We start from the raw sequence: 27,522 nt of genomic DNA on the forward strand, positions 1-27,522 counted from the left end.
AAATCCTTATTGAAACACAGCACTGAAACATCTTAACAATTCATTCTTCAGCATTGCGGAACCGCCCCATTGGAAGATATCGTGTGACCCTGAACTTGCAGATATTGTGCACTGAATGTATGCTGGATTTCCTTGAGTATCATTAAAAATACACACCCCTATTGCCTTATATATTATACACATTGATGTGTTATATATGTTGGATTAACACAGACTGCAATTCGATGTAGTATCATTGCAAATGTGAGGTTATCCATTTTGGTAGGAATAACAGCAAAAGGGATTATTATTTAAATGATAAAATATTAAAACATGCTGCTGTGCAGAGAGACCTGGGTGTGCTAGTGCATGAGTCGCAAAAAGTTGGTTTACAGGTGCAACAGATGATTAAGAAGGCAAATTGAATTTTGTCCTTCATTGCTAGAGGGATGGAGTTTAAGACTAGGGAGGTTATGCTGCAATTGTATAAGGTGTTAGTGAGGCCACACCTGGAGTATTGTGTTCAGTTTTGGTCTCCTTACTTGAGAAAGGACGTACTGGCACTGGAGGGTGTGCAGAGGAGATTCACTAGGTTAATCCCAGAGCTGAAGGGGTTGGATTACGAGGAGCGGTTGAGTAGACTGGGACTATACTCGTTGGAATTTAGAAGGATGAGGGGGGATCTTATAGAAACATATAAAATTATGAAGGGAATAGATAGGATAGATGCGGGCACGTTGTTTCCACTAGCGGGTGAAAGCAGAACTAGGGGGCATAGCCTCAAAATAAGGGGAAGTAGATTTAGGACTGAGTTTAGGAGGAACTTCTTCACCCAAAGGGTTGTGAATCTATGGAATTCCTTGCCCAGTGAAGCAGTAGAGGCTCCTTCATTAAATGTTTTTAAGATAAAGATAAATAGTTTTTTGAGGAATCAAGGGATTAAGGGTTATGGTGTTCAGGCCGGAAAGTGGAGCTGAGTCCACAAAAGATCAGCCATGATCTCATTGAATGGTGGAGCAGGCTCGAGGGGCCAGATGGCCTACTCCTAGTTCTTATGTTCACTTGAAAACAGGTTTCCAACGCTGTAGATGGTTCAACACAGCTTTATTGAACTTGTCGAGCAATGTACTCAGTCCGCTGTGGGACAACACTCTATTAATCTAAGCTTGCTAACCTTGGTCTGGCTAGCCCAGACTTGCTCTGTGCCATGTGTAGTAGGTGCTGACTGTATATTGCACCCCGACTGTTGCTACAGCTATCACCAGTACAAAGAGGCTGAGCCTTCCTGCCTCATGTGTTTTATACTGGTAATGTACCCTGTAATGTCCTGCCTGGTGATTGGTTGCTCTGTATTCTGTGTGGTGATTGGTTCCTGTGTGTGTCCATCACTGCCTGTTTGTATCTCATTATGAATATGAGTGCATATTATGACACCTCCCCTTTTTAAATAAATTTTGGATGCTTGTGGCTGTGTGCTTGTATTTACATGTGTGGTATGTGCAAGATGGTGAGTGAGTGAACATATATACATGGGAAGGTGTCTATCGTGCATATACAGAACAAGGTGAACAAAATTTACACAGTTAAAGTCTATAAGTCCAGTCTTTGTGGTGGGCGACGGATTCTTGTTGACCACTTCAGAGGTGGCGGGGGGGACCCCGGCGTCTCGACAGGCGGGATTGCTGCCAGATTGGCGGGCTCGTGGTTTGAAATGTCCGGAGGAGGCGTCTTGACATACGGAGGGGGTGTGGTCAGGTGGTGGTGGGCAGGCAACTTTGTGCAGTGCCCTTCTGTTGCGCCTGAGAATGGAGCCATCAGCCATGTCAACAACGAAAGACCTGGGGGCAGCCTGTCGTACAACAGCTGGGGCTGACCAACCTCCCTCAGGCAGCTTGATGCAAACAACATCTTCTGGAGCCAGCACAGGCAGATCAGTGGCATGAGCATCAGACGTGATCTTCTGCTGGTCCCTGAGTCGCTGCACTTTTCTGAGCACCGTGAGGTGATCAAGGTCTGGAATGTGGATGGCTGGAACAGTTGTCCGCAGGTTGCGATTCATGAGTAGTTGAGCCGGAGACAGACCAGTCGACAGAGGGGTTGCCCTGTATGTCAACAGTGCAAGGTTAAAATCAGATGCAGAGTCTGCAGCCTTGCAGAGCAGCTGCTTGACATTGTGGACCCCTTTTTCCACCTTCCCGTTTGACTGCGGGTAATGGGGACTGGATGTGACATGTTTGAAGTGGTAGGATTGTGCAAAGTTGGACCACTCTTGGCTGTGGAAATATGGACCGTTCTCGCTCATCACTGGGAGCATTTCGGGAACAGTGACCACAATTCAGTAAGTTTTAAAGTGCTGGTGGACAAGGATAAGAGTGGTCCTAGGATGAATGTGCTAAATTGAGGGAAGGCTAATTATAACAATATTAGGCGGGAACTGAAGAACATAGATTAGGGGCAGATGTTTGAGGGCAAATCGACATCTGACATGTGGGAGGCTTTCAAGTGTCAGTTCAGGACCGGCATGTTCCTGTGAGGAAGAAGGATAAATACGGCAATTTTCAGGAACCTTGGATAACGAGAGATATTGTAGGCCTCGTCAAAAAGAAAAAGGAGGCATTTGTCAGGGCTAAAAGGCTGGGAACAGACGAAGCCTGTGTGGAATATAAGGAAAGTAGGAAGGAACTTAAGCAAGGAGTCAGGAGGGCGAGAAGGGGTCACGAAAAGTCATTGGCAATAGGGTTAAGGAAAATCCCAAGGCTTTTTACACGTACATAAAAAGCAAGAGGGTAGCCAGGGAAAGGGTTGGCCCACTGAAGGATAGGCAAGGGAATCTATGTGTGGAGCCAGAGGAAATGGGCGAGGTACTAAATGAATACTTTGCATCAGTATTCACCAAAGATAAGAAATTGGTAGATGTTGAGTCTGGAGAAGGGTGTGTAGATAGCTTGGGTCACATTGAGATCCAAAAAGACGAGGTGTTGGGTGTCTTAAAAAATATTAAGGTAGATAAGTCCCCAGGGCCTGATGGGATCTACCCCAGAATACTGAAGGAGGCTGGAGAGGAAATTGCTGAGGCCTTGACAGAAATCTTTGGATCCTCACTGTCTTCAGGTGATGTCCCGGAGGACTGGAGAATAGCCAATGTTGTTCCTCTGTTTAAGAAGGGTAGCAAGGATAATCCAGGGAACTACAGACCGGTGAGCCTTACTTCAGTGGTAGGGAAATTACTGGAGAGAATTCTTCGAGACAGGATCTACTCCCATTTGGAAGCAAATGGATGTATTAGTGAGAGGCAGCATGGTTTTGTGAAGGGGAGGTCGTGTCTCACTAACTTGATAGAGTTTTTCGAGGAGGTCACTAAGATGATTGATGCAGGTAGGGCAGTGGATGTTGTCTATATGGACTTCAGTAAGGCCTTTGACAAGGTCCTTCATGGTAGACTAGTACAAAAGGTGAAGTCACACGGGATCAGGGGTGAGCTGGCAAGGTGGATACAGAACTGGCTAGGTCATAGAAGGCAGAGAGTAGCAATGGAAGGATGCGTTTCTAATTGGAGGACTGTGACCAGTGGCGTTCCACAGGGATCAGTGCTGGGACATTTGCAGTTTGTAGTGTATATAAATGATTTGGAGGAAAATGTAACTGGTCTGATTAGTAAGTTTGCAGACGACACAAAGGTTGGTGGAATTGCGGATAGCGATGAGGACTGTCAGAGGATACAGCAGGATTTAGATTGTTTGGAGACTTGGGCGGAGAGATGGCAGATGGAGTTTAATCCGGACAAATGTGAGGTAATGCATTTTGGAAGGTTTAATGCAGGTAGGGAATATATAGTGAATGGTAGAACCCTGACGAGTACTGAAAGTCAAAGAGATCTAGGAGTACAGGTCCACAGGTCACTGAAAGGAGCAACACAGGTGGGGAAGGTAGTCAAGAAGGCATACGGCATGGTTGCCTTCATTGGCCGGGGCATTGAGTATAAGAATTGGCAAGTCATGTTGCAGCTGTATAGAACCTTCGTTCGGCCACACTTGAGTATAGTGTTCAATTCTGGTTGCCACACTACCAGAAGGATGTGGAGGCTTTAGAGAGGGTGCAGAAGAGATTTACCAGATTGTTGCCTGGTATGGAGGGCATTAGCTATGAGGAGCAGTTGAATAAACTCGGTTTGTTCTCACTAGAACGAAGGGGGTTGAGGGGCGACCTGATAGAGGTCTACAAAATTATGAGGGGCATAGACAGAGTGGATAGTCAGAGGCTTTTCCCCGGGGTAGAGGTGTCAATTACTAGGGGGCATAGGTTTAAGGTGAGAGGGGCAAGGTTTAGAGTAGATGTACGAGGCAAGATTTTTACGCAGAGGGTAGTGGGTGCCTGGAACTCGCTACCGGAGGAGGTGGTGGAAGCAGGGACGATAGTGACATTTAAGGGGCATCTTGACAAATATATGAATAGGATGGGAATAGAAGGATACGGTCCCAGGAAGTGTAGAAGATTGTAGTTTAGTCGGGCAGCATGGTCGGCACGGGCTTGGAGGGCCGAAGGGCCTGTTCCTGTGCTGTACATTTCTTTGTTCTTTGGTATACCGTGCCTGGAAAACGTCTCCTTGCAGACCTTGATGACAGATTTTGACGTGATGTCCGACAGCTTCACAACTTCTGGGTACTTCGAAAAGTAATCTATCAGAAGTACATATTCACGCCCATTTGCGTGAAAGAGGTCTATTCTCACCTTGGACCACGGAGAGGTCATGAGCTCATGTTGTTGGAGCGTCACCTTGGGCTGAGATGGTTGGAATCTTTGGCATCTGGTGCAATTGAGGACCATATTGGAGATGTCCTGGCTGATCCCAGGCCAGTAAACTGCCTGTCGAGCTCTGTGTCGGCATTTCTCGACCCTCATGGATCTGCTTGAGCACCATGGCCTGCATGCTGTGGGGGATAACAATTCGATCCAGTTTCAGAATGATCTCTTCAACAACCGTCAAATCATCCTTGACATTAAAAAACTGGGGGCATTGCCCCTTGCGCCACCCATTTGCGAGGTGGTTCCTTTACCTTTGCAGCAGAGGGTCTTTGGCAGTTTCTGCTCGTATCTTGACGACACGTTCATCAGTGGCCGAGAGGTTGCTGGCGCACATCTGCACATGTGCCTCAATTTGGCGAATGAAGTCTACATGTTCGCAGGGCGTGGTGATGGATCTGGATAGGGCATCCGCGATTATCAGCTCCTTGCCCGGTGTGTAGACGAGGTTGAAATCATATCGGCGGAGTTGCAGAAGAATGCGCTGTAGCCGGGGCGACATGTCATTTAAATCCTTCTGGATGATGTGGACTAAGAGTCTGTGGTCTGTTTCCACCGTGAACTTTGGCAGACCGTATACGTAATTGTGGAATTTAACGATTCCTGTTAGGAGACCCAGGCACTCCTTTTCAATCTGTGCGTACCTTTGCTCGGTCGGAGTCATGGTCCTGGATGCATATGCCACTGGAGCCAAGGATGAGGAGTCATCTTTCTGGAGGAGCACCGCACCAATGCCGTCCAGGCTTGCGTCCGTGGATATTTTTGTTTCCTTGGTCGGGTCAAAGAACGCCAGGACTGGGGCCGTGGTGAGCTTTGCCTTGAGCTCCAACCACTCCGCTTGGAATACTGTGGTCTTTTTTACTAGATGCCGGAGGGCTGTGGTATGGGATGCCATGCTAGGAATGAATTTTCCCAGAAAATTCACCATTCCCAGGAAGCCTTTTTGTCCTCTGGGGTCTTCATGTCATTGATTGCCATTACTTTGTCGGAATCAGGTTGCACACCCTGCTGGGATATTCGGTCACCCAGAAATTTGATTGATGACAGACCAAATGAGCATTTGGCCCTGTTTAGCTTGAGGCCATTCTCGTGGATCCTTTTGAAGACCTGTTTGAGCCGATCTATGTGCTCCTCGGGGGTCGTGGACCAGATTATCATGTCATCCACATAGACTCGCATACCCTCGATGCCCTCCATCATTTGCTCCATTATGCGGTGAAAGGCTTCGGAGGCTGAAATGATACCGAAAGGCATGCGGTTGTAACAGTGCCTGCCGAACGGAGTGTTAAACGTGCAGAGCTTCCTGCTGGAGTCACCCACTTGTATCTGCCAGAAACCACGTGAGGCGTCCAGCTTGGTAAAGAATTTGGCGTGTGCCATCTCACAGGTTAATTCTTCCCGCTTCGGGATAGGATAGTGCTCCCTCATGATGTTGCGATTGAGGTCTTTGGGATCTATACAGATTTGTATTTCGCCAGAGGGCTTCTTCACGCAGACCATGGAGCTGACCCAGTCTGTTGGTTCCGTGACCCTTGAGATGATGCCCTGGCTTTGGAGCTTTTGCAGCTGCGCTTTTAAACGATCCTTTAGAGGAGCCGGCACTCGGCGTGGTGCATGAATGACTGGGGTGGCATCCGGCTTGAGTCGTATTTTGTAGCGATATGGGATCGTGCCCATCCCATCGAACACATCGGGATATTGCATGAGGATGTCGTCTATGTCAGCCTATAGATTCACATGAGATGAGGCAGTCGGAGGTGCAGAGGACATGGCATGGATTCGCTGTACCAGATTAAGGAGTTTACATGCACGGTAGCAGGAATGCCTTGTCAGGCCTGACAATCTCGAATCTTAACGTCGCCATGATTGCCTTGTGGGATACAACTAGATGACACGATCCACTAGCAGCTATGGCATTGCCATTGTAATCAAGGAGCTGGCAGGCTGGCGGAAGAATTTGGGGTTGGTCCCGGATGCTGTCGAGGTCTGCTCGGGATAGGAGGTTTGCAGACGCACTAGTGTCCAGTTTGAATTGGATTCTGCACTGATTCACTAATGACAGTGCGCCATTTGTCACCAGAATCCACACTTAGGATTGAGAGGCGCTTTGCATGAGTGGAGGAGACATTCTCACATGTGGTGATAATGCCCACCTGATATGGAGACTCGAGGCAGTCACGGTAGCATTGTGGATAGCACAATTGCTTCACAGCTCCAGGGTCCCAGGTTCGATTCTGGCTTTGGTCACTGTCTGTGCGGAGTCTGCACATCCTCCCCGTGTGTGCGTGGGTTTCCTCCGGGTGCTCCGGTTTCCTCTCACAGTCCAAAGATGTGCAGGTTAGGTGGATTGGCCATGATAAATTGCCCTTAGTGTCCAAAATTGCCCTTAGTGTTGAGTGGGGTTACTGGGTTATGGGGATAGGGTGGAGGTGTTGACCTTGGGTAGGGTGCTCTTTCCAAGAGCCGGTGCAGACTGGATGGGCCAAATGGCCTACTTCTGCACTGTAAATTCTATGAAATCATTTGGGCCGTTGGGCTTTCGGGATCGGAATCCTGCATACCTTGCTGTATGCAGTGGACAGGTCTGCGTTGCAGCTGGGATCGCTGGCTTTTGACCGGTGGAGCGGACCTGCATAAGGCCGCATAATGCCCAGGCTTTCCACATTGTAGACATCGCCTTCCTTTGGCTGGGCATTGCCGCTTTAAATGGGCAGAGCCACAATTTTTGCACGTCATGACGCTGACGTCAGTGCGTTCTGTGCGCCTTCACAGTGTGGTCGGCCGACGTTCGCACATGCACAGTAGGGTTTTCGGCCACATTGTCTTCCCAGTCACGGTGCGCCTCCATGGGGCCCCGTGGAAAGCCCGCGAAATGGCCACTGAAACCCGCGAAACGGCCACTCTCTTCAATGCTCAGGTCCTGCAGCCTAGCGATGGCCTGTACAGTTTCTGCCTCGTGGGAGGCTAGTTTTACCGTTTCTGCCGCCTTGATGTGGGAGTAGCGATTTCTGACATGTTCATGGGCAACGCACATTTCGATAGCGAGTGGGAGGATTTTAAGGAGCTGCTCCCGCAGGAAGTCGGAATGGACCCCGAAAACGATCTTTGCTTTATCTTCTCCTTGGACAAACGTGAGTGAGTTAAAGATGTGGATGGTGTGATTCCTGCCGTCGACAGGCGCAGCACAATTGTCCTGGCATCTGATGCTTCCTCAAGGTCAGATGCCGCGAGGTGTAGGAGGAACTTCTGTCTGAAGACCCTTCAGTTGGCGCCGAGGTTGCTAGAGATCCGGAGCTGCGGATGGGCCTGGCTCTTTTCCATACCGCTGGCTGTTTGCTACTTGCTTTCCGGTCGTTTCAGATTTACTCAAGGTAGGTCCGTTAGAGTTAATAGTTTCCTGGTACCATGATGTGTTATATATGTTGGATTAACATGGACTGTATTTCGATGCAGTATCACTTGAAAACAAGTTTCCAACGCTGTAGATGGTTCAACATTGCTTTATTGAACTTGCCGAGTAATGTACACAGTTCGCTGTGGGTCGGCACTCTATTAATCTATGCTTGCTAACCTTGGTCTGGCTTGCCCATTTGTAGTAGGTGCTGACTGTACATTGCCTCCCGGACTGTGCTCCAGCTATCACCAGTATGAAGAGGCTGAGCCTTCCTGCCTCGTGTGTTTTATACTGGTAATGTACCCTGTCGTGTCTTGCCTGGTGATTGGTTGTTCTGTCCTGAAAATATAATGTTGCTTACAGAGACGACTGTGCATCATTAACGAAGTATTGCAATTGTGATTTTCAAATGATTACTCATAATTCCAGGCCACTGACCACATTGTAAACCAATGCTTAAATGATATATTGCAGTACCTGAGCAGCAATGACAACATTTGAGTGTTATAATATATTAGGTCTATGCAAACCCAATCAAAATATTTCTTCCTCCAGTAAATGAATACAACCAAAATTCAAAATGTCCTTTCTGATTTATTCTTTCTTCTGCAGATGGTCAATAGCTGGGAATTGGTTAATGTAATCAAGTCTGTTTTACCATTCCCATCTCTAGGTTCCTCCTCATGTTGGAGTAGGTTTTGGGTACAGGATTGTCTTTTGTGCGTCACTCAAGTCATATACTAAAGTAGAGAATTGGACATTCTGAATTCTCCCTCAGTGTACCCGAACAGGCGCCCAAGTGTGGCGACGAGGGGCTTTTCACAGTAACTCCATTGCAGTGTTAATATAAGCCTACTTGTGACAATAATAAATCATAGAATTCACGGTGCAGAAGGAGGCCATTCGGCCCATCGAGTCTGCACTGGCCCTTGGAAAAAGCACCCCACCCAAGCCCACGCCTCCATCCATCCCCCGAAACCCACTAAGCCCATCTAACCTTTTTGGATACTAAGGGCAATTTATCATGGCCAATCCACCTAACCTGCACATCTTTGGACTGTGGGAGGAAACCCACGCAGACACAGGGAGAATGTGCAAACTCTACACAGACAGTGACCCAAGCCGGGAATTGAACCTGGGACCCTGGAGCTGTGAAGCAACTGTGCTAACCACTGTGCTACCGTGCTGCCCTGATTAAAGATTAATATTATCTATTGTAGCGGACATTGGAGGGTGATATGTAATGGTGAGCGGTAGGCTGCAAGGGACGTGGGTGATGTTGGTAAACGTATACGCCCCGAACTGGGATGATGCAGGATTCATGAAGCGCATGTTGGGGTGCATTCCGGACCTGGAGATAGGAGGCCTGATAATGGGAGGGGACTTCAATACAGTGTTGGATCCAGCACTGGACCGCTCCAAATCAAGGACTGGAAAGAGGCCGGCGGCGACCAAGGTACTGAGGGGGTTTATGGATCAGATGGGGGGAGTGGACCCATGGCGGTTTGCAAGGCCGCAGGCCAGGGAATTTTCTTTCTTCTCCCATGTACACAAAGCCTACTCCCGGATAGATTTCTTTGTTCTGGGTAGGGCGCTCATCCCGAGGGTGGAGGGGACGGAGTATTTGGCTATAGCCGTTTCGGACCATGCCCCGCACTATGTGGAACTGGAGCTGGGAGAGGAGAGGGACCAACGCCCGTTGTGGCGGCTGGATGTGGGACTGCTGGCGGACGAGGTGGTGTGTGGGAAGGTGAGGGGGTGTATCGAAAGGTACTTGGAGGCCAACGACAACGGGGAGGTGCGGGTGGGGGTGGTATGGGAGGCGTTGAAGGAGGTGATCAGGGGAGAGCTAATTTCCATTAGGGCTCATAGGGAGAAGACAGAGGGTATGGAAAGGGAGAGGTTAGTGTGGGAGATTTTGAGAGTGGACAGGTGATACGCAGAGGCCCCGGAGGAAAGATTACTTGGGGAAAGACGACGGCTCCAGACGGAGTTTGACCTGTTGACCACAGGGTACGCGGAGGCACAGTGGAGGAAAGGGCGACCTACGAGTATGGGGAAAAGGCTAGTCGGATGCTGGCACATCAGCTCCGTAAGAGGATGGCAGCGAGGGAAATAGGGGGAGTCAAAGATGGAAGGGGAGCCATGGTTCGGAGTGCGACGAAAATAAACGAGGTATTCAAGACCTTTTATGAAGAGCTGTACAGCCCCCAGCGGGGGAAGAGGGGATGAGACGATTCCTAGATCAGCTGAGATTCCCAAGGGTGGAGGAGCAAGAGGTGGCTGGTTTTGGGAGCATGCAGGTGGGGAAGGCCCCAGGACCAGACGGATTCCTGGTGGAGTTCTACAGGAAATACGCAGACCTGTTGGCCCCGCTACTGGTGAGGACCTTTAATGAGGCAAGAGAGGAGGGGACCCTGCCCCCGACAATGTCGGAAGCGCCAATTTCTTTGATCCTAAAGCGGGACAAGGACCCACTGCAATGTGGATCGTACAGGCCGATCTCGCTCCTCAATGTGGATGCAAAGTTGCTGGCAAAAGTGCTGGCCACGAGGATCGAGGACTGTGTCCCGGGGGTAATCCACGAGGACCAGACGGGATTTGTAAAGGGCAGGCAACTAAACACCAATGTGCGGCGGCTCTTAAACGTGATAATGATGCCATCGGAGGAGGGAGAGGCGGAGATAGTGGCAGCTATGGACGCGGAGAAGGCCTTTGACCGAGTAGAGTGGGAGTACCTCTGGGAGGTGCTGCATAGGTTTGGGTTCGGGGTAGGGTTTATCAATTGGGTTAAGCTCCTTTACAGAGCCCCGATGGCAAGTGTAGTGACGAAGCGGCGGAGGTCGGAGTACTTTCGACTGTACCGAGGGACGAGGCAGGGGTGCCCCCTGTCCCCCCTGTTGTTCGCATTGGCGATCGAACCATTGGCCATCTCATTGAGGGAGTCTAATAAATGGAGGGGGGTGGTCCGAGGGGGAGAGGAGCATCGGGTGTCGCTATATGCGGATTACCTGTTGCTGTACGTGGCGGATCCAATGGAGGGGATGGTGGAGGTCATGCAGACTCTAAGGGAGTTTGGGGAGTTTTCGGGCTATAAGCTCAATGTAGGGAAGAGTGAGCTCCTTGTATTACAGGCGGGGGACCAAGAAAGAGGGATAGTGGACCTCCCGCTGAGGAGGGCGGAGGGGAGCTTTCGGTATCTGGGGATCCAGATAGCCAGGAGTTGGGGGACCCTACATAAACTGAATCTGACGAGGTTGGTGGAGCAAATGGAGGAGGATTTCAAAAGATGGGACATGTTACCGCTCTTGCTGGCGGGTAGAGTTCAGTCGGTCAAAATGGTGGTCAATCCGAGGTTTCTGTTTGTGTTTCAGTGCCTTCCCATCGTGATCACTAAGGCCTTTTTTAAGAGAGTATTATGGGGTTTGTGCGGGCGAATAAGACCCCGAGAGTAAGGAGAGGGTTCCTGGAACGCAGTGGGGACCGAGGAGGGTTGGCGCTGCCAAATCTGGGGAGCTACTACTGGGCAGCAAATGTGGCGATGATCCGCAAGTGGGTTATGGAGGGAGAGGGGGCGGCATGGAAGAGGATGGAGATGGCGTCCTGTAAAGGAACGAGCCTGGGGGCGTTGGTGACGGCACCGCTGCCGCTCTCGCCGACAAAGTATACCACGAGCACGGTGGTGTCGGAAACGCTAAGGATCTGGGGACAGTGGAGACGGCACCGGGGCGCAATGGGAGCATCGGTGTGGTCCCCGATCAGGGGTAACCACCGGTTTGTCCAGGGGAAGATGGACGGGGCATTCCAGAGCTGGCATCGGGCGGGGATTAGAAGAATGGGGGACCTGTTCATCGACGGGATGTTTGCGAGCCTAGGGGCACTGGAGGAGAAGTTCGAGTTACCCCCGGGAAATGCCTTTAGATATATGCAGGTGAGGGTTTTTGTGAGGCGACAGGTGAGGGAATTCCCGTTGCTCCCGGCACAAGAAGTTCAAGATAGGGTGATCTCGGGTGTATGGGTCGGGGAGGGCAAGGTGTCGGAAATACACCAGGAGTTGAAAGAAGAGGGGGAAGCGCTGGTAGAAGAGTTGCAGGGTAAATGGGAGGAGGAGCTGGGGGAGGAGATCGAGGAAGGTCTGTGGGTTGATGCCCTAGGTAGGGTTAATTCCTCCTCCTCGTGCGCCAGGCTCAGCCTGATACAATTTAAGGTGGTCCACAGAGCGCACTTGTCGGGGGCGAGGTTGAGTAGGTTCTTTGGGGTAGAGGACAGATGTGGAAGGTGCTCAGGGAGCCCGGCGAACCATGTCCATATGTTTTGGTCATGCCCGACACTGGAGGGGTTCTGGAGAGGTGTCGCGGGAGCAATATCTCAGGTGGTGAAAATCCGGGTCAAGCCAAGCTGGGGGCTAGCAATATTTGGAGTAGTGGACGAACCGGGAGTGCAGGAGGCGAAAGAGGCCGGCATTCTGGCCTTTGCGTCCCTAGTAGCCCGGCGAAGGATCTTGTTAATGTGGAAGGAGGCGAAGCCCCCCAGCCTGGAGAAATGATATGGCTGGGTTCATAAAGTTGGAGAGGATTAAGTTCGCCTTGAGAGGGTCTGCGCAGGGGTTTTACAGGCAACCGTTCCTAGACTATCTCACGGAGCGTTAGAGGAAGGTCGGTCAGCAGCAGCAGCAACCTTGGGGGTGGGGGGGGTGGACGTCTGGCGGGGGGGGGGGGGGGGGGGGGGGGGCGGGGGGGGGGGGTGATGGACGGACTGCCTGGGAGGATGGATGAGGAAGAGATAACATGAAGGGTTGGGGAAACTGGCACGTACGGGTGAGGGCCAGTGTACAAAGCTGTGTAAATATATCATTTTGCCATGTATATATCTTGCTCTGCACGATTTCTCGGTTTCTTTGTTACGAGGGGGGGGGGGTGTTATTGTTTGTAAGGGAGAAAAATTGTGTTAAAAAACTTTAATAAGTATATTTTTTAAAAAAAAGATTAATATTATAGAGAGGGTATTAAACAGGTGATTCTATCAAATCACAAAGGAGCTCAAATCCTTTCACTACCATATGTATTTGTACACACACATTCTCACACTCTGAGGTTTGTGGATATTAAACAGAAGCAGGACCCACAGCTAATCACTTTGTCTCCTAGCCCGGAAGAGGTGAAGTACTACCTCCATCATTGCCCCATTAACTCAGATCAACAATACAGATTAGGACTGTACTATGGTTAGTAGCCTTGAGGTAGACAGCGTGCTCTCAAAACATTTTCACACTGAGCATTATTGGAAAATAGAATGCTTTACAAGTACCTGTATAATTTAAAAATTGAATAGATTAATTATTTGAAAAGACTAAGGGGAAGGGACTGAGAAATTGAATTAATCTGTTTTTGCCAAATATTACAACAAAATACTAACCGCCTTGGTATTACAAATTTGTTCCCTGGTTTCATCTGAAACTATATCATGATAAGAATGGTTTTCCTGCCCTTTATTAGATTGCTCAACAAGGTTTGACAATATAATTACAAATCCATGGAGGCAAGATACTGCTTATATCTCATCTCTGATATATTTGTGTTTTTTTTAAGTCTATTGCTCAAACGGAAAATATTTAACTTTGTAGTAAGGATGTAAATTGGACCCAATCTTGTGCAAAACTAATGAAAATGCTGCTCCGTGGCTGAAACTTGCTGTTTCCAAATCTGAAGCCAAACTCAGTTTGACTACATAGAGACGTTAAACCGGTCGCTAGCAACTTAGGGAAGCATGTGGTGAATGTCTGAAATCTCTATATGATGTTCATCTGAACAGTGTAAAATATCCAGCCACACTTCAGCATTTCAGATCCGGTACTTCCGAAATTAGAGGTGGTCAAATCCTTTCACCATCTCAGCAAGAGTATTTTCAACTTTAGAGTAAAGCACTAGAGTTTAAATGTCTACTTTAGTGAGAGCAAGTGAAGTGATGAATTAATGGTATCATACAGGGACCATACTGAGGCATAAATAAAGCACAATGTCCAACGTGCAGATATTCTTAAGTTGTATTTGTACCTATATGCTAAATAAAGCTAGTAACCCTACACTCTTGTCACTTGCTACCTTTACAAATTAAACCATTAAATAAACCAACAGTTACCTTGTTGTTCAAGAACATGGGGCGAAATTCTCCTACCCGCCCCGCCACATTTCTGCGCCGACCGGCCGGCGGGAGTCTCCGTAACACCGGCCGGTCAATGGGGTTTCCCATTGTGGGGCAGCCCCACGCCGTCGGGAAACCCCCCGGTGCCGGCAAAACGGAGACTCCCGCCGGCGGAGAATGACGCCCATGGTTTTCATCCCCAAGGCAGGAAAGGGAAGTCGAGAAAATTCCCAGCTTGGCTTGTTCAGCTTGGGAGAAAGTGGCACCGAGGGAGGATTTTCATTGCTGGATGTATGCTGGAGTCAGGCCAGTTTACCCGGGAGAAAGTGCAGCCAGAGGGTTTGCGGCAGGTTGGTTAAAAGGCTCACATCGCTGATATGGGATTTTGACTCGGTGGCAAATATAAATCAAATGCTCGACAGACCTTACCCTTCACACCCCCTTCACCCTCCAAGCACTCCTCATTCCTCATCCATGCTACCTCATGTCACCCCCCCCCACCCCACCAAGGCCATCAGACCTCTCATTTTAAGCTCTGTCCTCCCATCCACCCCATGTCACTCCATTGCCCCTGATGCCAAGTTCTGCCCCCACGCACCCCCTATGTACCCCTCGTGACCACCCACCATTTTTAAAGGGCTCCCAAGTCAATTTGACTTGGATGAAATCCATGCCAAGAGGTCCATTTTGCAGCCACCTTCAGACACAAAAAGTTGGTCAAGCCCAGTTGCTATTAGCATTGTCCTTGACTTGAATGCCAGGCAGGGTGGTGAAATTGGCAGCCTGCTAATATTCCCTATTTACAAATGAAACATCACCACTTGCACACAATACTATCTACGAATCTATATCCCCACTTGAGTCACTGTCTTCACGAGACATGCAAGAGAAAGGCAAAAACAGTGCGGCTGATTTTCCGCTATGTTGGGAAAATTCAGTACCAGGCTACAAATGGAATTTGTGGCAGGGGCAAAACAGTTGGTGATCTTCCAAGGCCCTTCCCGATGGTATGAACTGGATCTTGCCAGGAAAGGGTGAGAAGCTGATTTAAATGTATCTGAATGAATTCCAATCTCAATAACGAGACTGAAGTCAGATCTTCTGGCCTCAAGCAATTTTTCCGCCCACCAGCTGGGCGCCAATTACTGCTGGTACTTACAAATGTGGACTAGGTGTGCTGAACTCAGAGGGAGGAATGAGGTGAGTACCCCTCTCCACTTACTACCAGAGAGCACAGGGACACAGAAGCTGCTTTCCAGATACCGGGGGGCTCATTCAAGGAAGATGGGGGTTGGGGGGGTTTTAGCTCGGATGGAGGGGGCCAGGCCAGTGGCCTCCCCTGGGATGGGGATAGCGGTGGATCTGTGAAGCTTTGAAGCCTGCTTTCTTTCATGTTTTGTTAAACATAACGGTGCAGAGCACAGCTGCAACCTGTCTGTCCTCAAGTCCACTCACAGGACAGAGCCATTCTGCAGCTCGTCTCTTGGAGAAGCATTTCACTCCCCTTGAGGTTTCCATGGGCTCTGTGGTTTAATTGTTACAGTGTACCTGCTTTTATCCCATTGTACTTGCTTGCTTAAATTCAATTTCACGCCCCATTGACTTTTATGAGCCTCTGCAGTTTAGTCAGCTGCTAATTGCTTCAAAGGATCTATTGAGATTGTTTGTTTACACTGAATTTTACTCTCAAATTAACTCCCAAGAGCTTCCTCGACTGGTCACCTGGGTGGGGAAGAGTTGATGCTTTGACCCTAGGGGTGGGTGGGAGAGGGGTTTGATGCCTGCGGTCCTTGGCTTAGAGTGGGGGGGGGGGTTGTTCCGATGTCCGTGGTTGGGGGTGGAAGTGGAGGGGTCTTTAACTTCAATTTGAGTATGGGACGCTTGATCTTTATGGAGCCAGACTTGCTGGCGTGTTTAGGACCCATCCCTCATAATACCGGCGCAAAGCACGCCCCTTTCAAAAAAAATGGCAAAATGCGGGAAGATCTTGTCAGGTAATCGGCCTGTTTCTCTAGGGAGGAAATATGTTGGTTTTCTGACTGAACCTGACACTTGGCCATTTTCTGGGAAAATTCCACCCAATATATCCTGTAACAGTTTCCAGGGCAGTTATATGTTTAGAAGGATATGAGGAATGCCATGGATTCTGATTTTTATTACCTATCGCCAACAATCCCAAGAATTGCAAATGTCCAGCCCAGGATATTCCATTATGAGACAGTAAAGATCATGCAACAACAGGCTAAAATGTGGAGGCATTCTCATGAGACTAATGATTGGGTTAGGCACATAATCCATCGTATGTTGAATAGGTTCTCATTGAAGAATGACTGTCAAAGTAAGTAATTTTATAGCTTTAGTAAATACTTGTGGAAGATTCAAGCGGCATACATGGAGACAAATTGCGGTTATCTTTAAGCTTGTAGATGAAAAGGGCAGCATCTAGCTCCTATTTGAAACCTCCTGCTGTTATTTCTTCCCTAGTTGATTACATTTACAATACCTTGGTATTTATGTAAATAGTATTACATAGCCAAAGATGTTCTGTTGATTTGAAATGAGATCGATTGAGGCAGACAAGATAGTTATATCCACTTTCAAGTAGAACTGTAGCAGTTCCATTATCATGAAAAATTATTAAATATTGATCAGATTGTGACAGGTGAATCTTATAATATTCTAACTGATTTAACATTCAGGAACCAGTGGAGTGCTTTCGAACATTAGAAGATGAGTGATTCATTTTCAAATACAATAAAAGATAAAAATGGACATATCCCTATCATCTCTACCAACCCTTGAAGATATCTGTGCTCCTCTAAATTTGGCCACTTGTACATTCCCAATAATAATTTCACCACCACTGTGCCTTTAATTCCCTAGGCCCTACGCTCTGCAATTCCCAATCAGCCCCCATCCCATTTCTCTCTGCCTTGCTTTCCTCTTTCAGACACTTCTTGAGACATACTTCTTTGACCAAGCTTTTGATTATCTGACCCACTATCTTCTTATGTGGCTAATATTATATTATGTTGCTTCTGTGAAGCACTTTGGGACGTTTCATTACATTAAATGTAAGTTAGTGTTGCAGGAATTACGTTAAATGCGTAATAGGTATACAACCTAGTCCAAGAATGGATTGCGCGTGAGAGAAATGAACGTTTGTTTTTGGTCATGGTCCCAGCATCCATTCCATCGAAATATTAAGAGCATTTTTTTCAATGAGGTAAGCCACCAGGGTTTAAACATAAGTTTGCTCAAAGCGGGTTTCACAGGTGCTGTTGGAAACCACGTGTTAAAAATTGTTCTGGGTAAATATTAATAGCATGCCTCATACAGGGGATGCAATTTCTAATAAATCAATTATTACACCTGCTAATTACCACGACTGAATTGGGATTACTGGAATGTATCCTGTAGTATGTGAAGAGTTAAATGATAGGACGTTTAAAGCTCATTGAAAGTATACAAATAGATATATATTAGCAGTGAATCGTCTGTGATGTCATTTTGTTCAGCTGAAGGTGTGGCCCAATGTTTCTGTATGATTTCCCCCCAGATAACAGTGTAATGTGGGTAGAATGAAATGGAGCAAAACATTTGGAAATTGGAGCAACCGATTATGCTGATTCAAAAGTCCAAATCAATCTCAGCCTATAAAACTGACCACACTCCCCGAATGGAATGGGGAATTGCTGCCAATTGTGCCCATTCAGGGGTGTTTATCACATTATGCCTAACCTCTCTGCCCCACAAGTATCTGTGATGACATTAATCCATTGTTAATGACCTGCATCTGTAGTGACCAGGAGTAAATTGAAACCTCACTTAGATCTGTTCCTCATACTGATGCTACAATTACTTTAATTTCAATTTAAATTAGTTCAAATTCAGTCAATTGGCACAGGAGACCCGTGACCAGTAGTCAATTTAAACCATTGATTGGATATTTCTTCAGCTCCAGCAACTACTTGAACAAATTTTCAGTTTTAATTATTTTAATTTCCGACATCTCGAGGCCCCATTGACCAAGTTCCAGTTAATAAACAATTATGATCGATAACACAACTCGACTGCACTGACTCGGGTAGATCATTTTGTTCCAGTTTATGCTAAAGCTTTGAGTTGAAACTTGGATGTAACTACTGTGAGTTAGCTCAGAGTCCAGTGAATTCTGGACACATTTTACCTGTGTACTTGTAACAGAACTCCAGTTCCATACATCCCATTTGTTGCAACACATTGTGAGAGGTTACAGAGCTACTGAGTCAGTACAATAAATGTTACCATGTCATCAGTTGGTTTAAAACTATTAGTATTTCACATCAAGTGAAGATATTGGTGCATCACATGGAGGATAAATCCAATATCCCAAATCATCAAATGTTCTGAAGTTTTAAGGTCTTGTGGTGTGGAAAGAATCTTCTAACCTCAGTTTGATGTTTAATTTAGAACTTCCACCTCTTCATACTATCTCTGCATAGAAACTGATGTTCTGTGACAGCAACCTCTCATCTTAATGATCTCATTAAGATTACAAAATATTTCAGAGCAGACAATCTTTGTGCTGACACATACATATTAAACCATTAATAGAAAATTGATTACTCTGAAATTACTATTTCCTGACTTCAGAAGGTCAGAGTTTAAACAATAAACACTCAAATCTGTAAAGACAATTTAAGGATTGTTAAAGAAGGATAAAGGTTAACGCCTGTAGAAAAATTAATGAACTCTGACAAGTCTTTGCTGGTATCCTTGCTGAGCAATAAAGCTTATGGGATATTATAACACATTAGAACCGTCACTATGAAGATCAAGAAAAGTCAGCAGATGCCTTATTCCCCCAGCCCAACACACAAGAGTTAGTGATATTTTTCTAGAACATGCAAAACTAACCTTCTTCTGGAGAACACAGTGGAATATGAATATAAACATTCCCTGCAGTGAGTTGAAAATGGTGAAGAGATATGCCATGATAACAGTGCTTTCATTAATGAACATAAGTCCAAAAGCCCAAGTTAGTCCAAGCAGGCAAAGGAGAGCTATGGCACCTATGACCCATGATCTGCAAAGAATGGGGAAAAAAAGTCATTCAACATGGTTGCACGCTTTCGAAGAAATGCCTACTCTCATCAAGTTTTGTTATTTTACCCTTTAGATCCCCAACTGTAAAGAACATTTTCAAATTACATTTCATAGGCTTCCCAGCATTGATGTATGTGGATCATTCAATCATGACTCACAATTACTCAATGTATATTTGCTGATCCAAAACAAATCCTCACACAGTTGTATAAAACTTGACGAAAGAGCAGAAGCTTTTACATCTTTGATTTTGCATGTTACAGATATTAAACAAAATGGCAGCAATACATCCAGGAAGCACAGTAAAACGTAGTAACCTCATTTTTAGTAGATGAATCACTTTTTAACGAGTGATGAAACCATTAGTCAAACATGGTTCCATGAATTTAGATTAGAGTTTGTGAATTGCAGCAATGCCATCGGGAATCACATTTCTCTCACTTCCTTCAGAACATCACCTGCAGCATCAACCCACTCCCCCCATCACAATCACTCACCCTAGATACACAAGACAGAAGAAACATGACATAACAATAGAGGAACAAAATAAGATAAAATACACATGGAGGTTACTCTATTGTTAGCAGTGAAAGAAAAAAATGTCACAGCAATGGAAAGTAAAGATCATTCCTGCCATGGAATGGGAATGATAACAAAGGAGAAGAAGACTCTTCACCAGAAGAACAAACTGAAATTATTAATCCAATCAGAATTCTCTAGAATATTGCTCTCTCTTCCACAAGCTACACATTGAGGAAAACTATCGCCTCTTGCTTTAAGAATATCATTGCTTCTCGTGTCTCGATGTAGATTGTAAAAATTGCAAATACAATTGATTTCAATTTTTCACATTCAATTACTGTTCAGAAATGTACATATTTACCTTAAATGCATCTTCATTGTGATTCAATTATGCAATGTGTTAAGCACAGCAAAATACATTTCCGAGCTGTACGCAAACACAAACATAGGAATTTCACAAAGATTTTAAATAATTTGTTGCTTAGCATCATGCTCTGCATCAATTATGAGCGGCTCGGCAGGCTTTACTCATTTTACAATGAAACCACATCCAGGTCTACATTAAGAAATATTAAAGTGAGATGGGAAACTCTAAACTGTTGATCCTTCCTTGCCCTGTTGAAACATGGGAATTAAACTAACAGATCCCTGAAGGTATTGAATGTGACTCCCATAACACCCTCTATTTTCAAAACAGGTTTGTAGTACATCCTTAATAATTCATTTCTTTACTAAAGCAATAGATCTTATGAATATGTTGGAAAGCAACTTAGCTGAAGGGTTGCTAAGCAGCTCAGCAAACATGAATATCTAAATAAATTTACTGGTTCTCTACACAGTTTGCTCTTCCGTCTCTATGCAAATGGCAAAAGATACAATGAAGAAAAATATTACAGATGGGGCCAAGTTTTAGTACATCTCAAAAGGCCACGCAACATGACGTTTGTAAGCCATTCAGATCATTCTTACTTGATGAAGGGCCTGTTATCCTCATAGCTAAAGAATGCATGGATGCAAAGACAAAAACACCAACATTAGAAAATAATGGTTTCAGCTGCAAATAATATTTTTTAAAAGTAAGTTGAATAATCAGAACAAAACGTTTTGCAACCGCTCTACAGCATCCAGGCAAATTGGCACACAGTACCAGGAAGCAACAATCACCAGTATCCTACTGAGTTTCCTATTGGCTACCTCAAAGGAAAAGCACTGTGGGCAGGCTTGAAAATGGATTATGAGACTGAGATATTTTAAAGAATTTTAAGCCATAGGATTTATCAATCTTATTCCAGTAAACAAACTTATTCGATCTCTCTTTTAGTCCTGGTAGTCTTATGATTAACTACTGCCAGATAAAGAAATCACTTCAGTGTTGGCAGAGCCGTCTGAGTGAGCAGATGGAGTATTTAAATATCACTGTAGACAATGAATCACACTCCAGATTCTGTGTGATACTCTGACAGATGTGATAAACCCCACCCCGCCCCGATCATATGGATGGTGGGAGCCCATAAAACCACCCTGGCTTATTGGGCTAACTGCTTTGATGGCTGGTATAAAACATGAGTAAGACATGGAAAGAGCATTCACATTGTGGTCTGTCAGACTGAATTACCTTCCACTGGTTTACACTATTCTACAGAGGAAGGTTGAGAAGGTACGACAACATTTGCAGTGTGCTCCACATGAATTTCATGAAATGATTATTTTTATTTAACTATCTATGACCTATCTGGTCAAAATAGACTGTTCTAATTGGTCACAATGCTCCAACATGTGTTGTTAGATTTTCTTCAGCCCGAAGAAGCAGCACTGACAGGTTCTCCAGGAAGAAGCTTTGTGAATCTGTGACTGCTGAACAAGAAAACAGTCACATGCAGTAAATGAAAAACTGGTACAAGTAAAATTGACAACAACACTCTTGGATTGTCATGAAACAAAATTGGTTCATTCATATGCCTTGTTAAATCACATGCTGAGATTATGAAAAAGGCAAACTATTCCTCCTTGTCCTTCTTGACCTTTCTGCCCTCTCTGGCACAGTTTGATCACATTATCGTTCAGTTGGGTGGGACTGCACTCTATCTAACCAGAGAATCTCCATAATTTCTGATTCTTGCATTTTTGATGATCGCCAACAATGTACTCTTGGTCCACTCCTATTTCTAATCCACAAGCTGTGCCTCATCAACATTATCATACAACCTCACGCTCCATAGGAATGCTGAAAACAGAGTTCTACCTCACCACCACCTCGCTTGAACCCTTCACTGTCTTCAAATTATCAAACTGCTTATCCAACTCAATGAGCAAAAAATTCCCCCAATTAAATATTGGGAAGATGGAAGCCATTGTCTTTGGCCCCTGCCCCAAACTCCACTGCATTCCCCCTCCCATTATCTCAAATTTCCTGCAGTTTCACAACCTTCAGGATATCTACGCTCCTCTAATTCCGCCTCTTGAGCATCCCCGATTTTAATTGCTCCACATTGGTAGCCCGCCTTTAGTAGCCAAGGCCCTAAGCTCTGGAATTTCCTGCCTAAACCTCTCCACCTCATTTTAAGGTGCTCCTTAAATCCTACCTATTTGACCAAGTTTCTGACCTAATATCTCCCTCTGTGGAACATGTCAGAGTTTGTTTCATAATGTCTCTTAAGTGCACAATGTTCTTCACCATTCACAATTCCTCAGATACTGAAGCGGTCTATGTTCATGCAGTAACACCTGAACACAATTCAGGCTTGTGCTGTGCTGCAAGCGGCAAGTAACATTTGGTCCACACAAGTGCCAAATAATAACCATCTCCAACAAGTGTGAAGCCAACCATCACTGAATGCCTTACTATTAATATCCTGGGGGGGTTACCATCGACTGGAAACTGAACTGGATCTTATAAATACTGCAGTTTCAAGAACAGGTCAGAAGCTGGGAATTCTTTGGAGACTTACACATCACTTGACTTTCCAAACCCTGTCCACCACCGACAAGACAAGTCAGGAGTGATTAAATACTCTCGACTTGGCTGGATGAGTGTGGCTCAATTAACACTCAAGAAACCAGAGATTATGCAGGACAAAACAGCCCACTATGCCAGCATCCCACACACCACTTTAAACCTGCACTCCCTCCACCATTGATGCACAGAGGCATTACAAGAAGCACTGCAGTAACTCACAAAGGCTCCTTCGAAATCACCTTCCAACCCCAAAACCTCTACCATCTACAAGGACATTAGGCAGAAGCATGGGAAAACAACCATCTTCACGTTCCCCTCCAAGCTACACACGACACCATCGCGACTTGTAACTATATCATTGTCGCTGGGTCAAAATCCTGGAACTCGCCTCCGAACAGCACTGTGGATATTCCTACACCAGATGAGCTGAAGCGGTTCAAGGTGGTGGCTCACCACCACCATCTTAAGGTAGTGAATTAAGAATACGAAATAGTTTTATTACCGTAAAGGTGTTATGTAAATGCAGGATATTTTTGTGAGGGAAGGAAAACTTGTCTTTTTCATCCAGTCTGGCCTATATAATCACATCAAATGGGGTTAACTCTTAACAGTTTTCCAAAGTGGTTCATAATCCACTCAATTGTACAAAATCTCATCAAGAAGGTTCTTCTTCATCAAGAAGGAAAAACCTTCTCTAGGAATGAACTGTTGGCCAAGAAATGCTAGCAATGCCCACATCATTAGAATTAATAAAAAGGCCAACAAAGGAAATATGGGGGAGATTGTACGCAGAATAACTTGACCTATTGAGCACAGTTACAGGTATTGCTCCATTATTACTCTCGCATGAGTAATGGTGAAAATTGTTTATGTTGAGAGGATCGGTAAGGTTGTTTTAACTGGTAAAAGTTACAGGTTTGCTTTTGTTTTAAAATAAAGTGATAATGGTTTTCATGCTCAGCCCCATAATTCATCAAACTAGACTGAACAAAATTAGACTGAGGAAATCAGATTTCCTCAGAAATCAAATGACTAATGTTTCACATCAGCAGAATGTCAGACTGGCACTTATAGTGCTTTGTAAACATAAAGCACACTGTGCATCTTGGCCCATTGTGACATTGGCTAGACCTGGTAAAAGGGTTAATAGGTTGCAAATTGTTGTTTGAGAAAAAAGCTGTCATGTTGATTGTGCACTGAGACGAGAAACAACCATCTCTGGAGGAAAATAGGGTGGAGCCAGTGATAAGCACCCAACATGCTACAAAATGACAGAATAAAGCATTTAAAATGCTTCATAATGCAGCCATCTTCAACAAGTCACACATTAAACAATCAAACATGACTGACAATTATTCGGTTTGGAAATATTTCACAACTCCCTTGAAATAAATCAAATTTGTGAAGCTTGAAATGTACTTTCATTTTGTTTTAAATTAAAGGGGAATTTGACATGTATGACGAGATAATTAAACAGGGCTGCTGCAAATACATTTAATGCAATTTGGGGATAAATTGAGAAGAACCAACATTACCCAATTACAGATTTTACTGGCTTAGAGATGGAATGGAACCAATCTTTATGGATTTATGGATAGAAAAAGTAAAATATTTCCTTCGCTGTTATTACAATAGAGACGATTTTTAACCTAATTTTCAATGCGTCTAATCTGAGCCACTGTTCCGGAATAGGCTTTCAGTAAGGCATAATGATCACCGTTAAATTTTGATATTGTGACCACTTGAGAAGCACTGAGCCGCATAAATACAGCTTCTATCCTTCTACAGTTGAACTATTGGCTGGAGAGGGCATGTTGAGCTAACACAAAGGTACCACTATGGTTATGATCTGCAAGTAATTTGTAGCATTGAATTAAGTGCATCATAAGCAGTTCAAGATACTTTTTCCCCAGTTGTAGGACCAAAACAAATATGCTGGTCTTGTAACAACATTACTTGGTGCATTAAAGTCACTTTAGGCAAGGTATTGTGACAGATGCATTAGCGCATCAAGTTGGGTGAGTGTGTGCTTCTACAGCTGCTCCAGCACACTTTTATTGCTGGTGGGGGAGATGGCAGGGAGGGGAAAGAGTACAAGAGAAAAGGGTACATTAAAAAGTATGCATTAGATTAACTAAAACATAAAGAAGTCATCAAATGAACAGAATTGCTGCCATGCAACATGATTGATTTTGTCAGACAACTAATGGTTTTTAGACAACATATGCAAAAACAATTTTCATCTTTAGATAGTTTTTCAAAATTAAAAAGCCTGAGAAGGTTAAGAAAACGGGCTTCAGTTGATGCTGAGCAGTAGCTGTTTTTCAATTATGTTGCAGGAGATGAGAAGGAGGAATGGATCAAACAGCATCAGTATGCAGTTGTACATTCTCGCTGTGAGGAAGAAAGCCAATTTGCATCAGAACACAAGAAAATCTGCTGTAGTGACAAAATGAGCAGCGCACTAACTATAAACTCTGAACTAGGGTTGGAATGACATCTTTTACACACCAGTTATTTTAAACATGTCAATTACTGTTACAAAGAATTGAATGATTAATCCCCTTCTTTGTTCAGTGACTTGGAAGAATGTCCTTTTACAATACATTCATAAAACGATGGCTGGACATAATATGCACTATGTGCATTTTTGTAACTAAATTTCAGTGACATTCAGCCAATCAGCTAGTAGGGGCGTAAAGCAATACTGTGCATAGATGAAGATATTTAGATTTATCTAATATTCAGTAGTGAAGAAACAGTCTCAGTCTATTATAGTCTTTTTAGTCAGAATCACGTCAATATTGCAAATCCTCAGCTTTTGCTGGCACTGTATTATGATGAGTTCTTTGTCAGAAATATGTAGATTATTGATCAATTCAAGAGGGATTATTTGAAGCTTCATATATGCATTCAAAATGCAGCAAACAATATTGTTTTTCCAAAGTGCAGTGCAGTGTTGTGGCATTACGCATCCAAAGCAGGAAAGTGGTGATTCTGTCAAGGATTTTCAGGCTGGTGTGCCTGTTAATTGCTGGGTTGATTGCCACTATTGGCAGCTGCTCGATTAGTCCACAAGAATAACCTACATGGTAAACCATTTCATATAAATTCTATTTTTTTAATAATTGAAAGAAGACAGCAACCAATTTTTGTATTGCTTTGAGATTGTGCATTGAGGGAGCAGGGGGTTCCGGGTATTGGGGAGGTGTGCAATGAGGGAGCTGGGGGTTCAGGGTATTGGGGAGGTGTGCAATGAGGGAGCTGGGGGTTCAGGGTATTGGGAAGGAGTGTAATGAGGGGATGTGGGGTTCAGGGTATTGGGGAGGTGTGCAATGAGGGGGACGTGGGGTTCAGGGTATTGGGGAGGTGTGCAATGAGGGAGCTGGGGGTTCAGGGTATTGGGGAGTTGTGTAATGAGGGGGACGTGGGGTTCAGGGTATTGGGGAGGTGTGCAATGAGGGAGATTGGGAGTTCAGGGTATTGGGGAGGTGTGCAATGAGGGAGCTTGGGGTTCAGGGTATTGGGGAGGTGTGTAATGAGGGGGACGTGGGGTTCAGGGTATTGGGGAGGTGTGCAATGAGGGGGACTTGGGGTTCAGGGTATTGGGGAGGTGTGCAATGAGGGACCTGGAGGTTCAAGGTATTGGGGAGGTGTGCAATGAGGGAGCTGGGGGTTCAGGGTATTGGGGAGGTGTGCAATGAGGGGAACTGGGGGTTCAAGGTATTGGGGAGGTGTGCAATGAGGGGGACTGGGGGTTCCGGGTATTGGGGAGGTGTGCAATGAGGGGGACAGGGGGTTCGGGTATTGGGGAGGTGTGCAATGAGGGAGCTGGGGGTTCAGGGCATTGGGAAGGTGTGCAATGAGGGGGACTGGGGGTTCAGGGTATTGGGGAGGCATGCAATGAGGGAGCTGGGGCTTCAGAATATTGGGAAGGTGTGCTATGAGGGAGATTGGGGATTCAGGGTATTGGCGGCGTGTGCAATGAGGGGGACTTGGGGTTCAGGGTATTGGGGAGGTGTGCAATGAGGGAGCTAGGGGTTCAGGGTATTGGGGAGGTGTGGAATGAGGGTGCTGGGGGTTCAGGGTATTGGGAAGGTGTGCAATGAGGGGAACTGGGGGTTCAGGGTATTGGGAAGGTGTGCAATGAGGGGGACGTGGGGTTCAGGGTATTGGGGAGGTATGCAATGAGGGGGCTGGAGGTTCAGGGTATTGGGGAGGTATGCAATGAGGGGAACTGGGGGTTCAGGGCATTGGGGAGGTGTGCAATGAGGGGGACTGGGGGTTCAGGGTATTAGGGAGGTGTGCAACGAGGGGGACAGTGGATTCAGGTATTGCGGAGGTGTGCAATGAGGAAGCTGTGGGTTCAGGGCATTGGGAAGGTGTGCAATGAGGGGGATTGGGGGTTCAATATATTGGGGAGGTGTGCAATGAGGGAGCTGGGGCTTCAGGGTATTGGGGAGGTGTGCAATGAGGGGGATTGGGGGTTCAAGGTATTGGGGAGGTGTGCAATGAGGGAGCTGGGGCTTCAGGGTATTGGGGAGATGTGCAATGAGGGATATTGGGGGTTCAGGGTATTGGGCGCGTGTGGAATGATGGCGCTGGGGGTTCAGGGTATTGGGAAGGTGTGCAATGAGGGAGA

General features: G+C 45.8%; 1 protein-coding gene across 9 annotated transcripts in view; it reads right to left on the reverse strand.

Annotated features, from left to right (window-relative positions):
• The window catches only part of LOC140429750 (adhesion G protein-coupled receptor L3-like), a 1,506,492-nt gene that overhangs the window by 111,342 nt on the left and 1,367,628 nt on the right, over positions 1-27,522 (reverse strand). For 6 of the 9 annotated variants that reach the window (XM_072517114.1, XM_072517117.1, XM_072517118.1 and 3 more), the window contains 2 exons: positions 20,894-20,920; positions 19,214-19,382 (listed from right to left, as the gene is read on the reverse strand). In XM_072517114.1, coding sequence (XP_072373215.1) covers positions 19,214-19,382; positions 20,894-20,920 — 196 coding nt within the window. The remainder of the gene's footprint in view (positions 1-19,213; positions 19,383-20,893; positions 20,921-27,522) is intronic. The other 3 variants (XM_072517116.1, XM_072517122.1, XM_072517119.1) reach the window with 1 other exon arrangement.

The sequence above is a fragment of the Scyliorhinus torazame genome, chromosome 9, assembly GCF_047496885.1.
Source record: "Scyliorhinus torazame isolate Kashiwa2021f chromosome 9, sScyTor2.1, whole genome shotgun sequence".
Taxonomy (NCBI): Eukaryota; Metazoa; Chordata; class Chondrichthyes; order Carcharhiniformes; family Scyliorhinidae; genus Scyliorhinus; species Scyliorhinus torazame.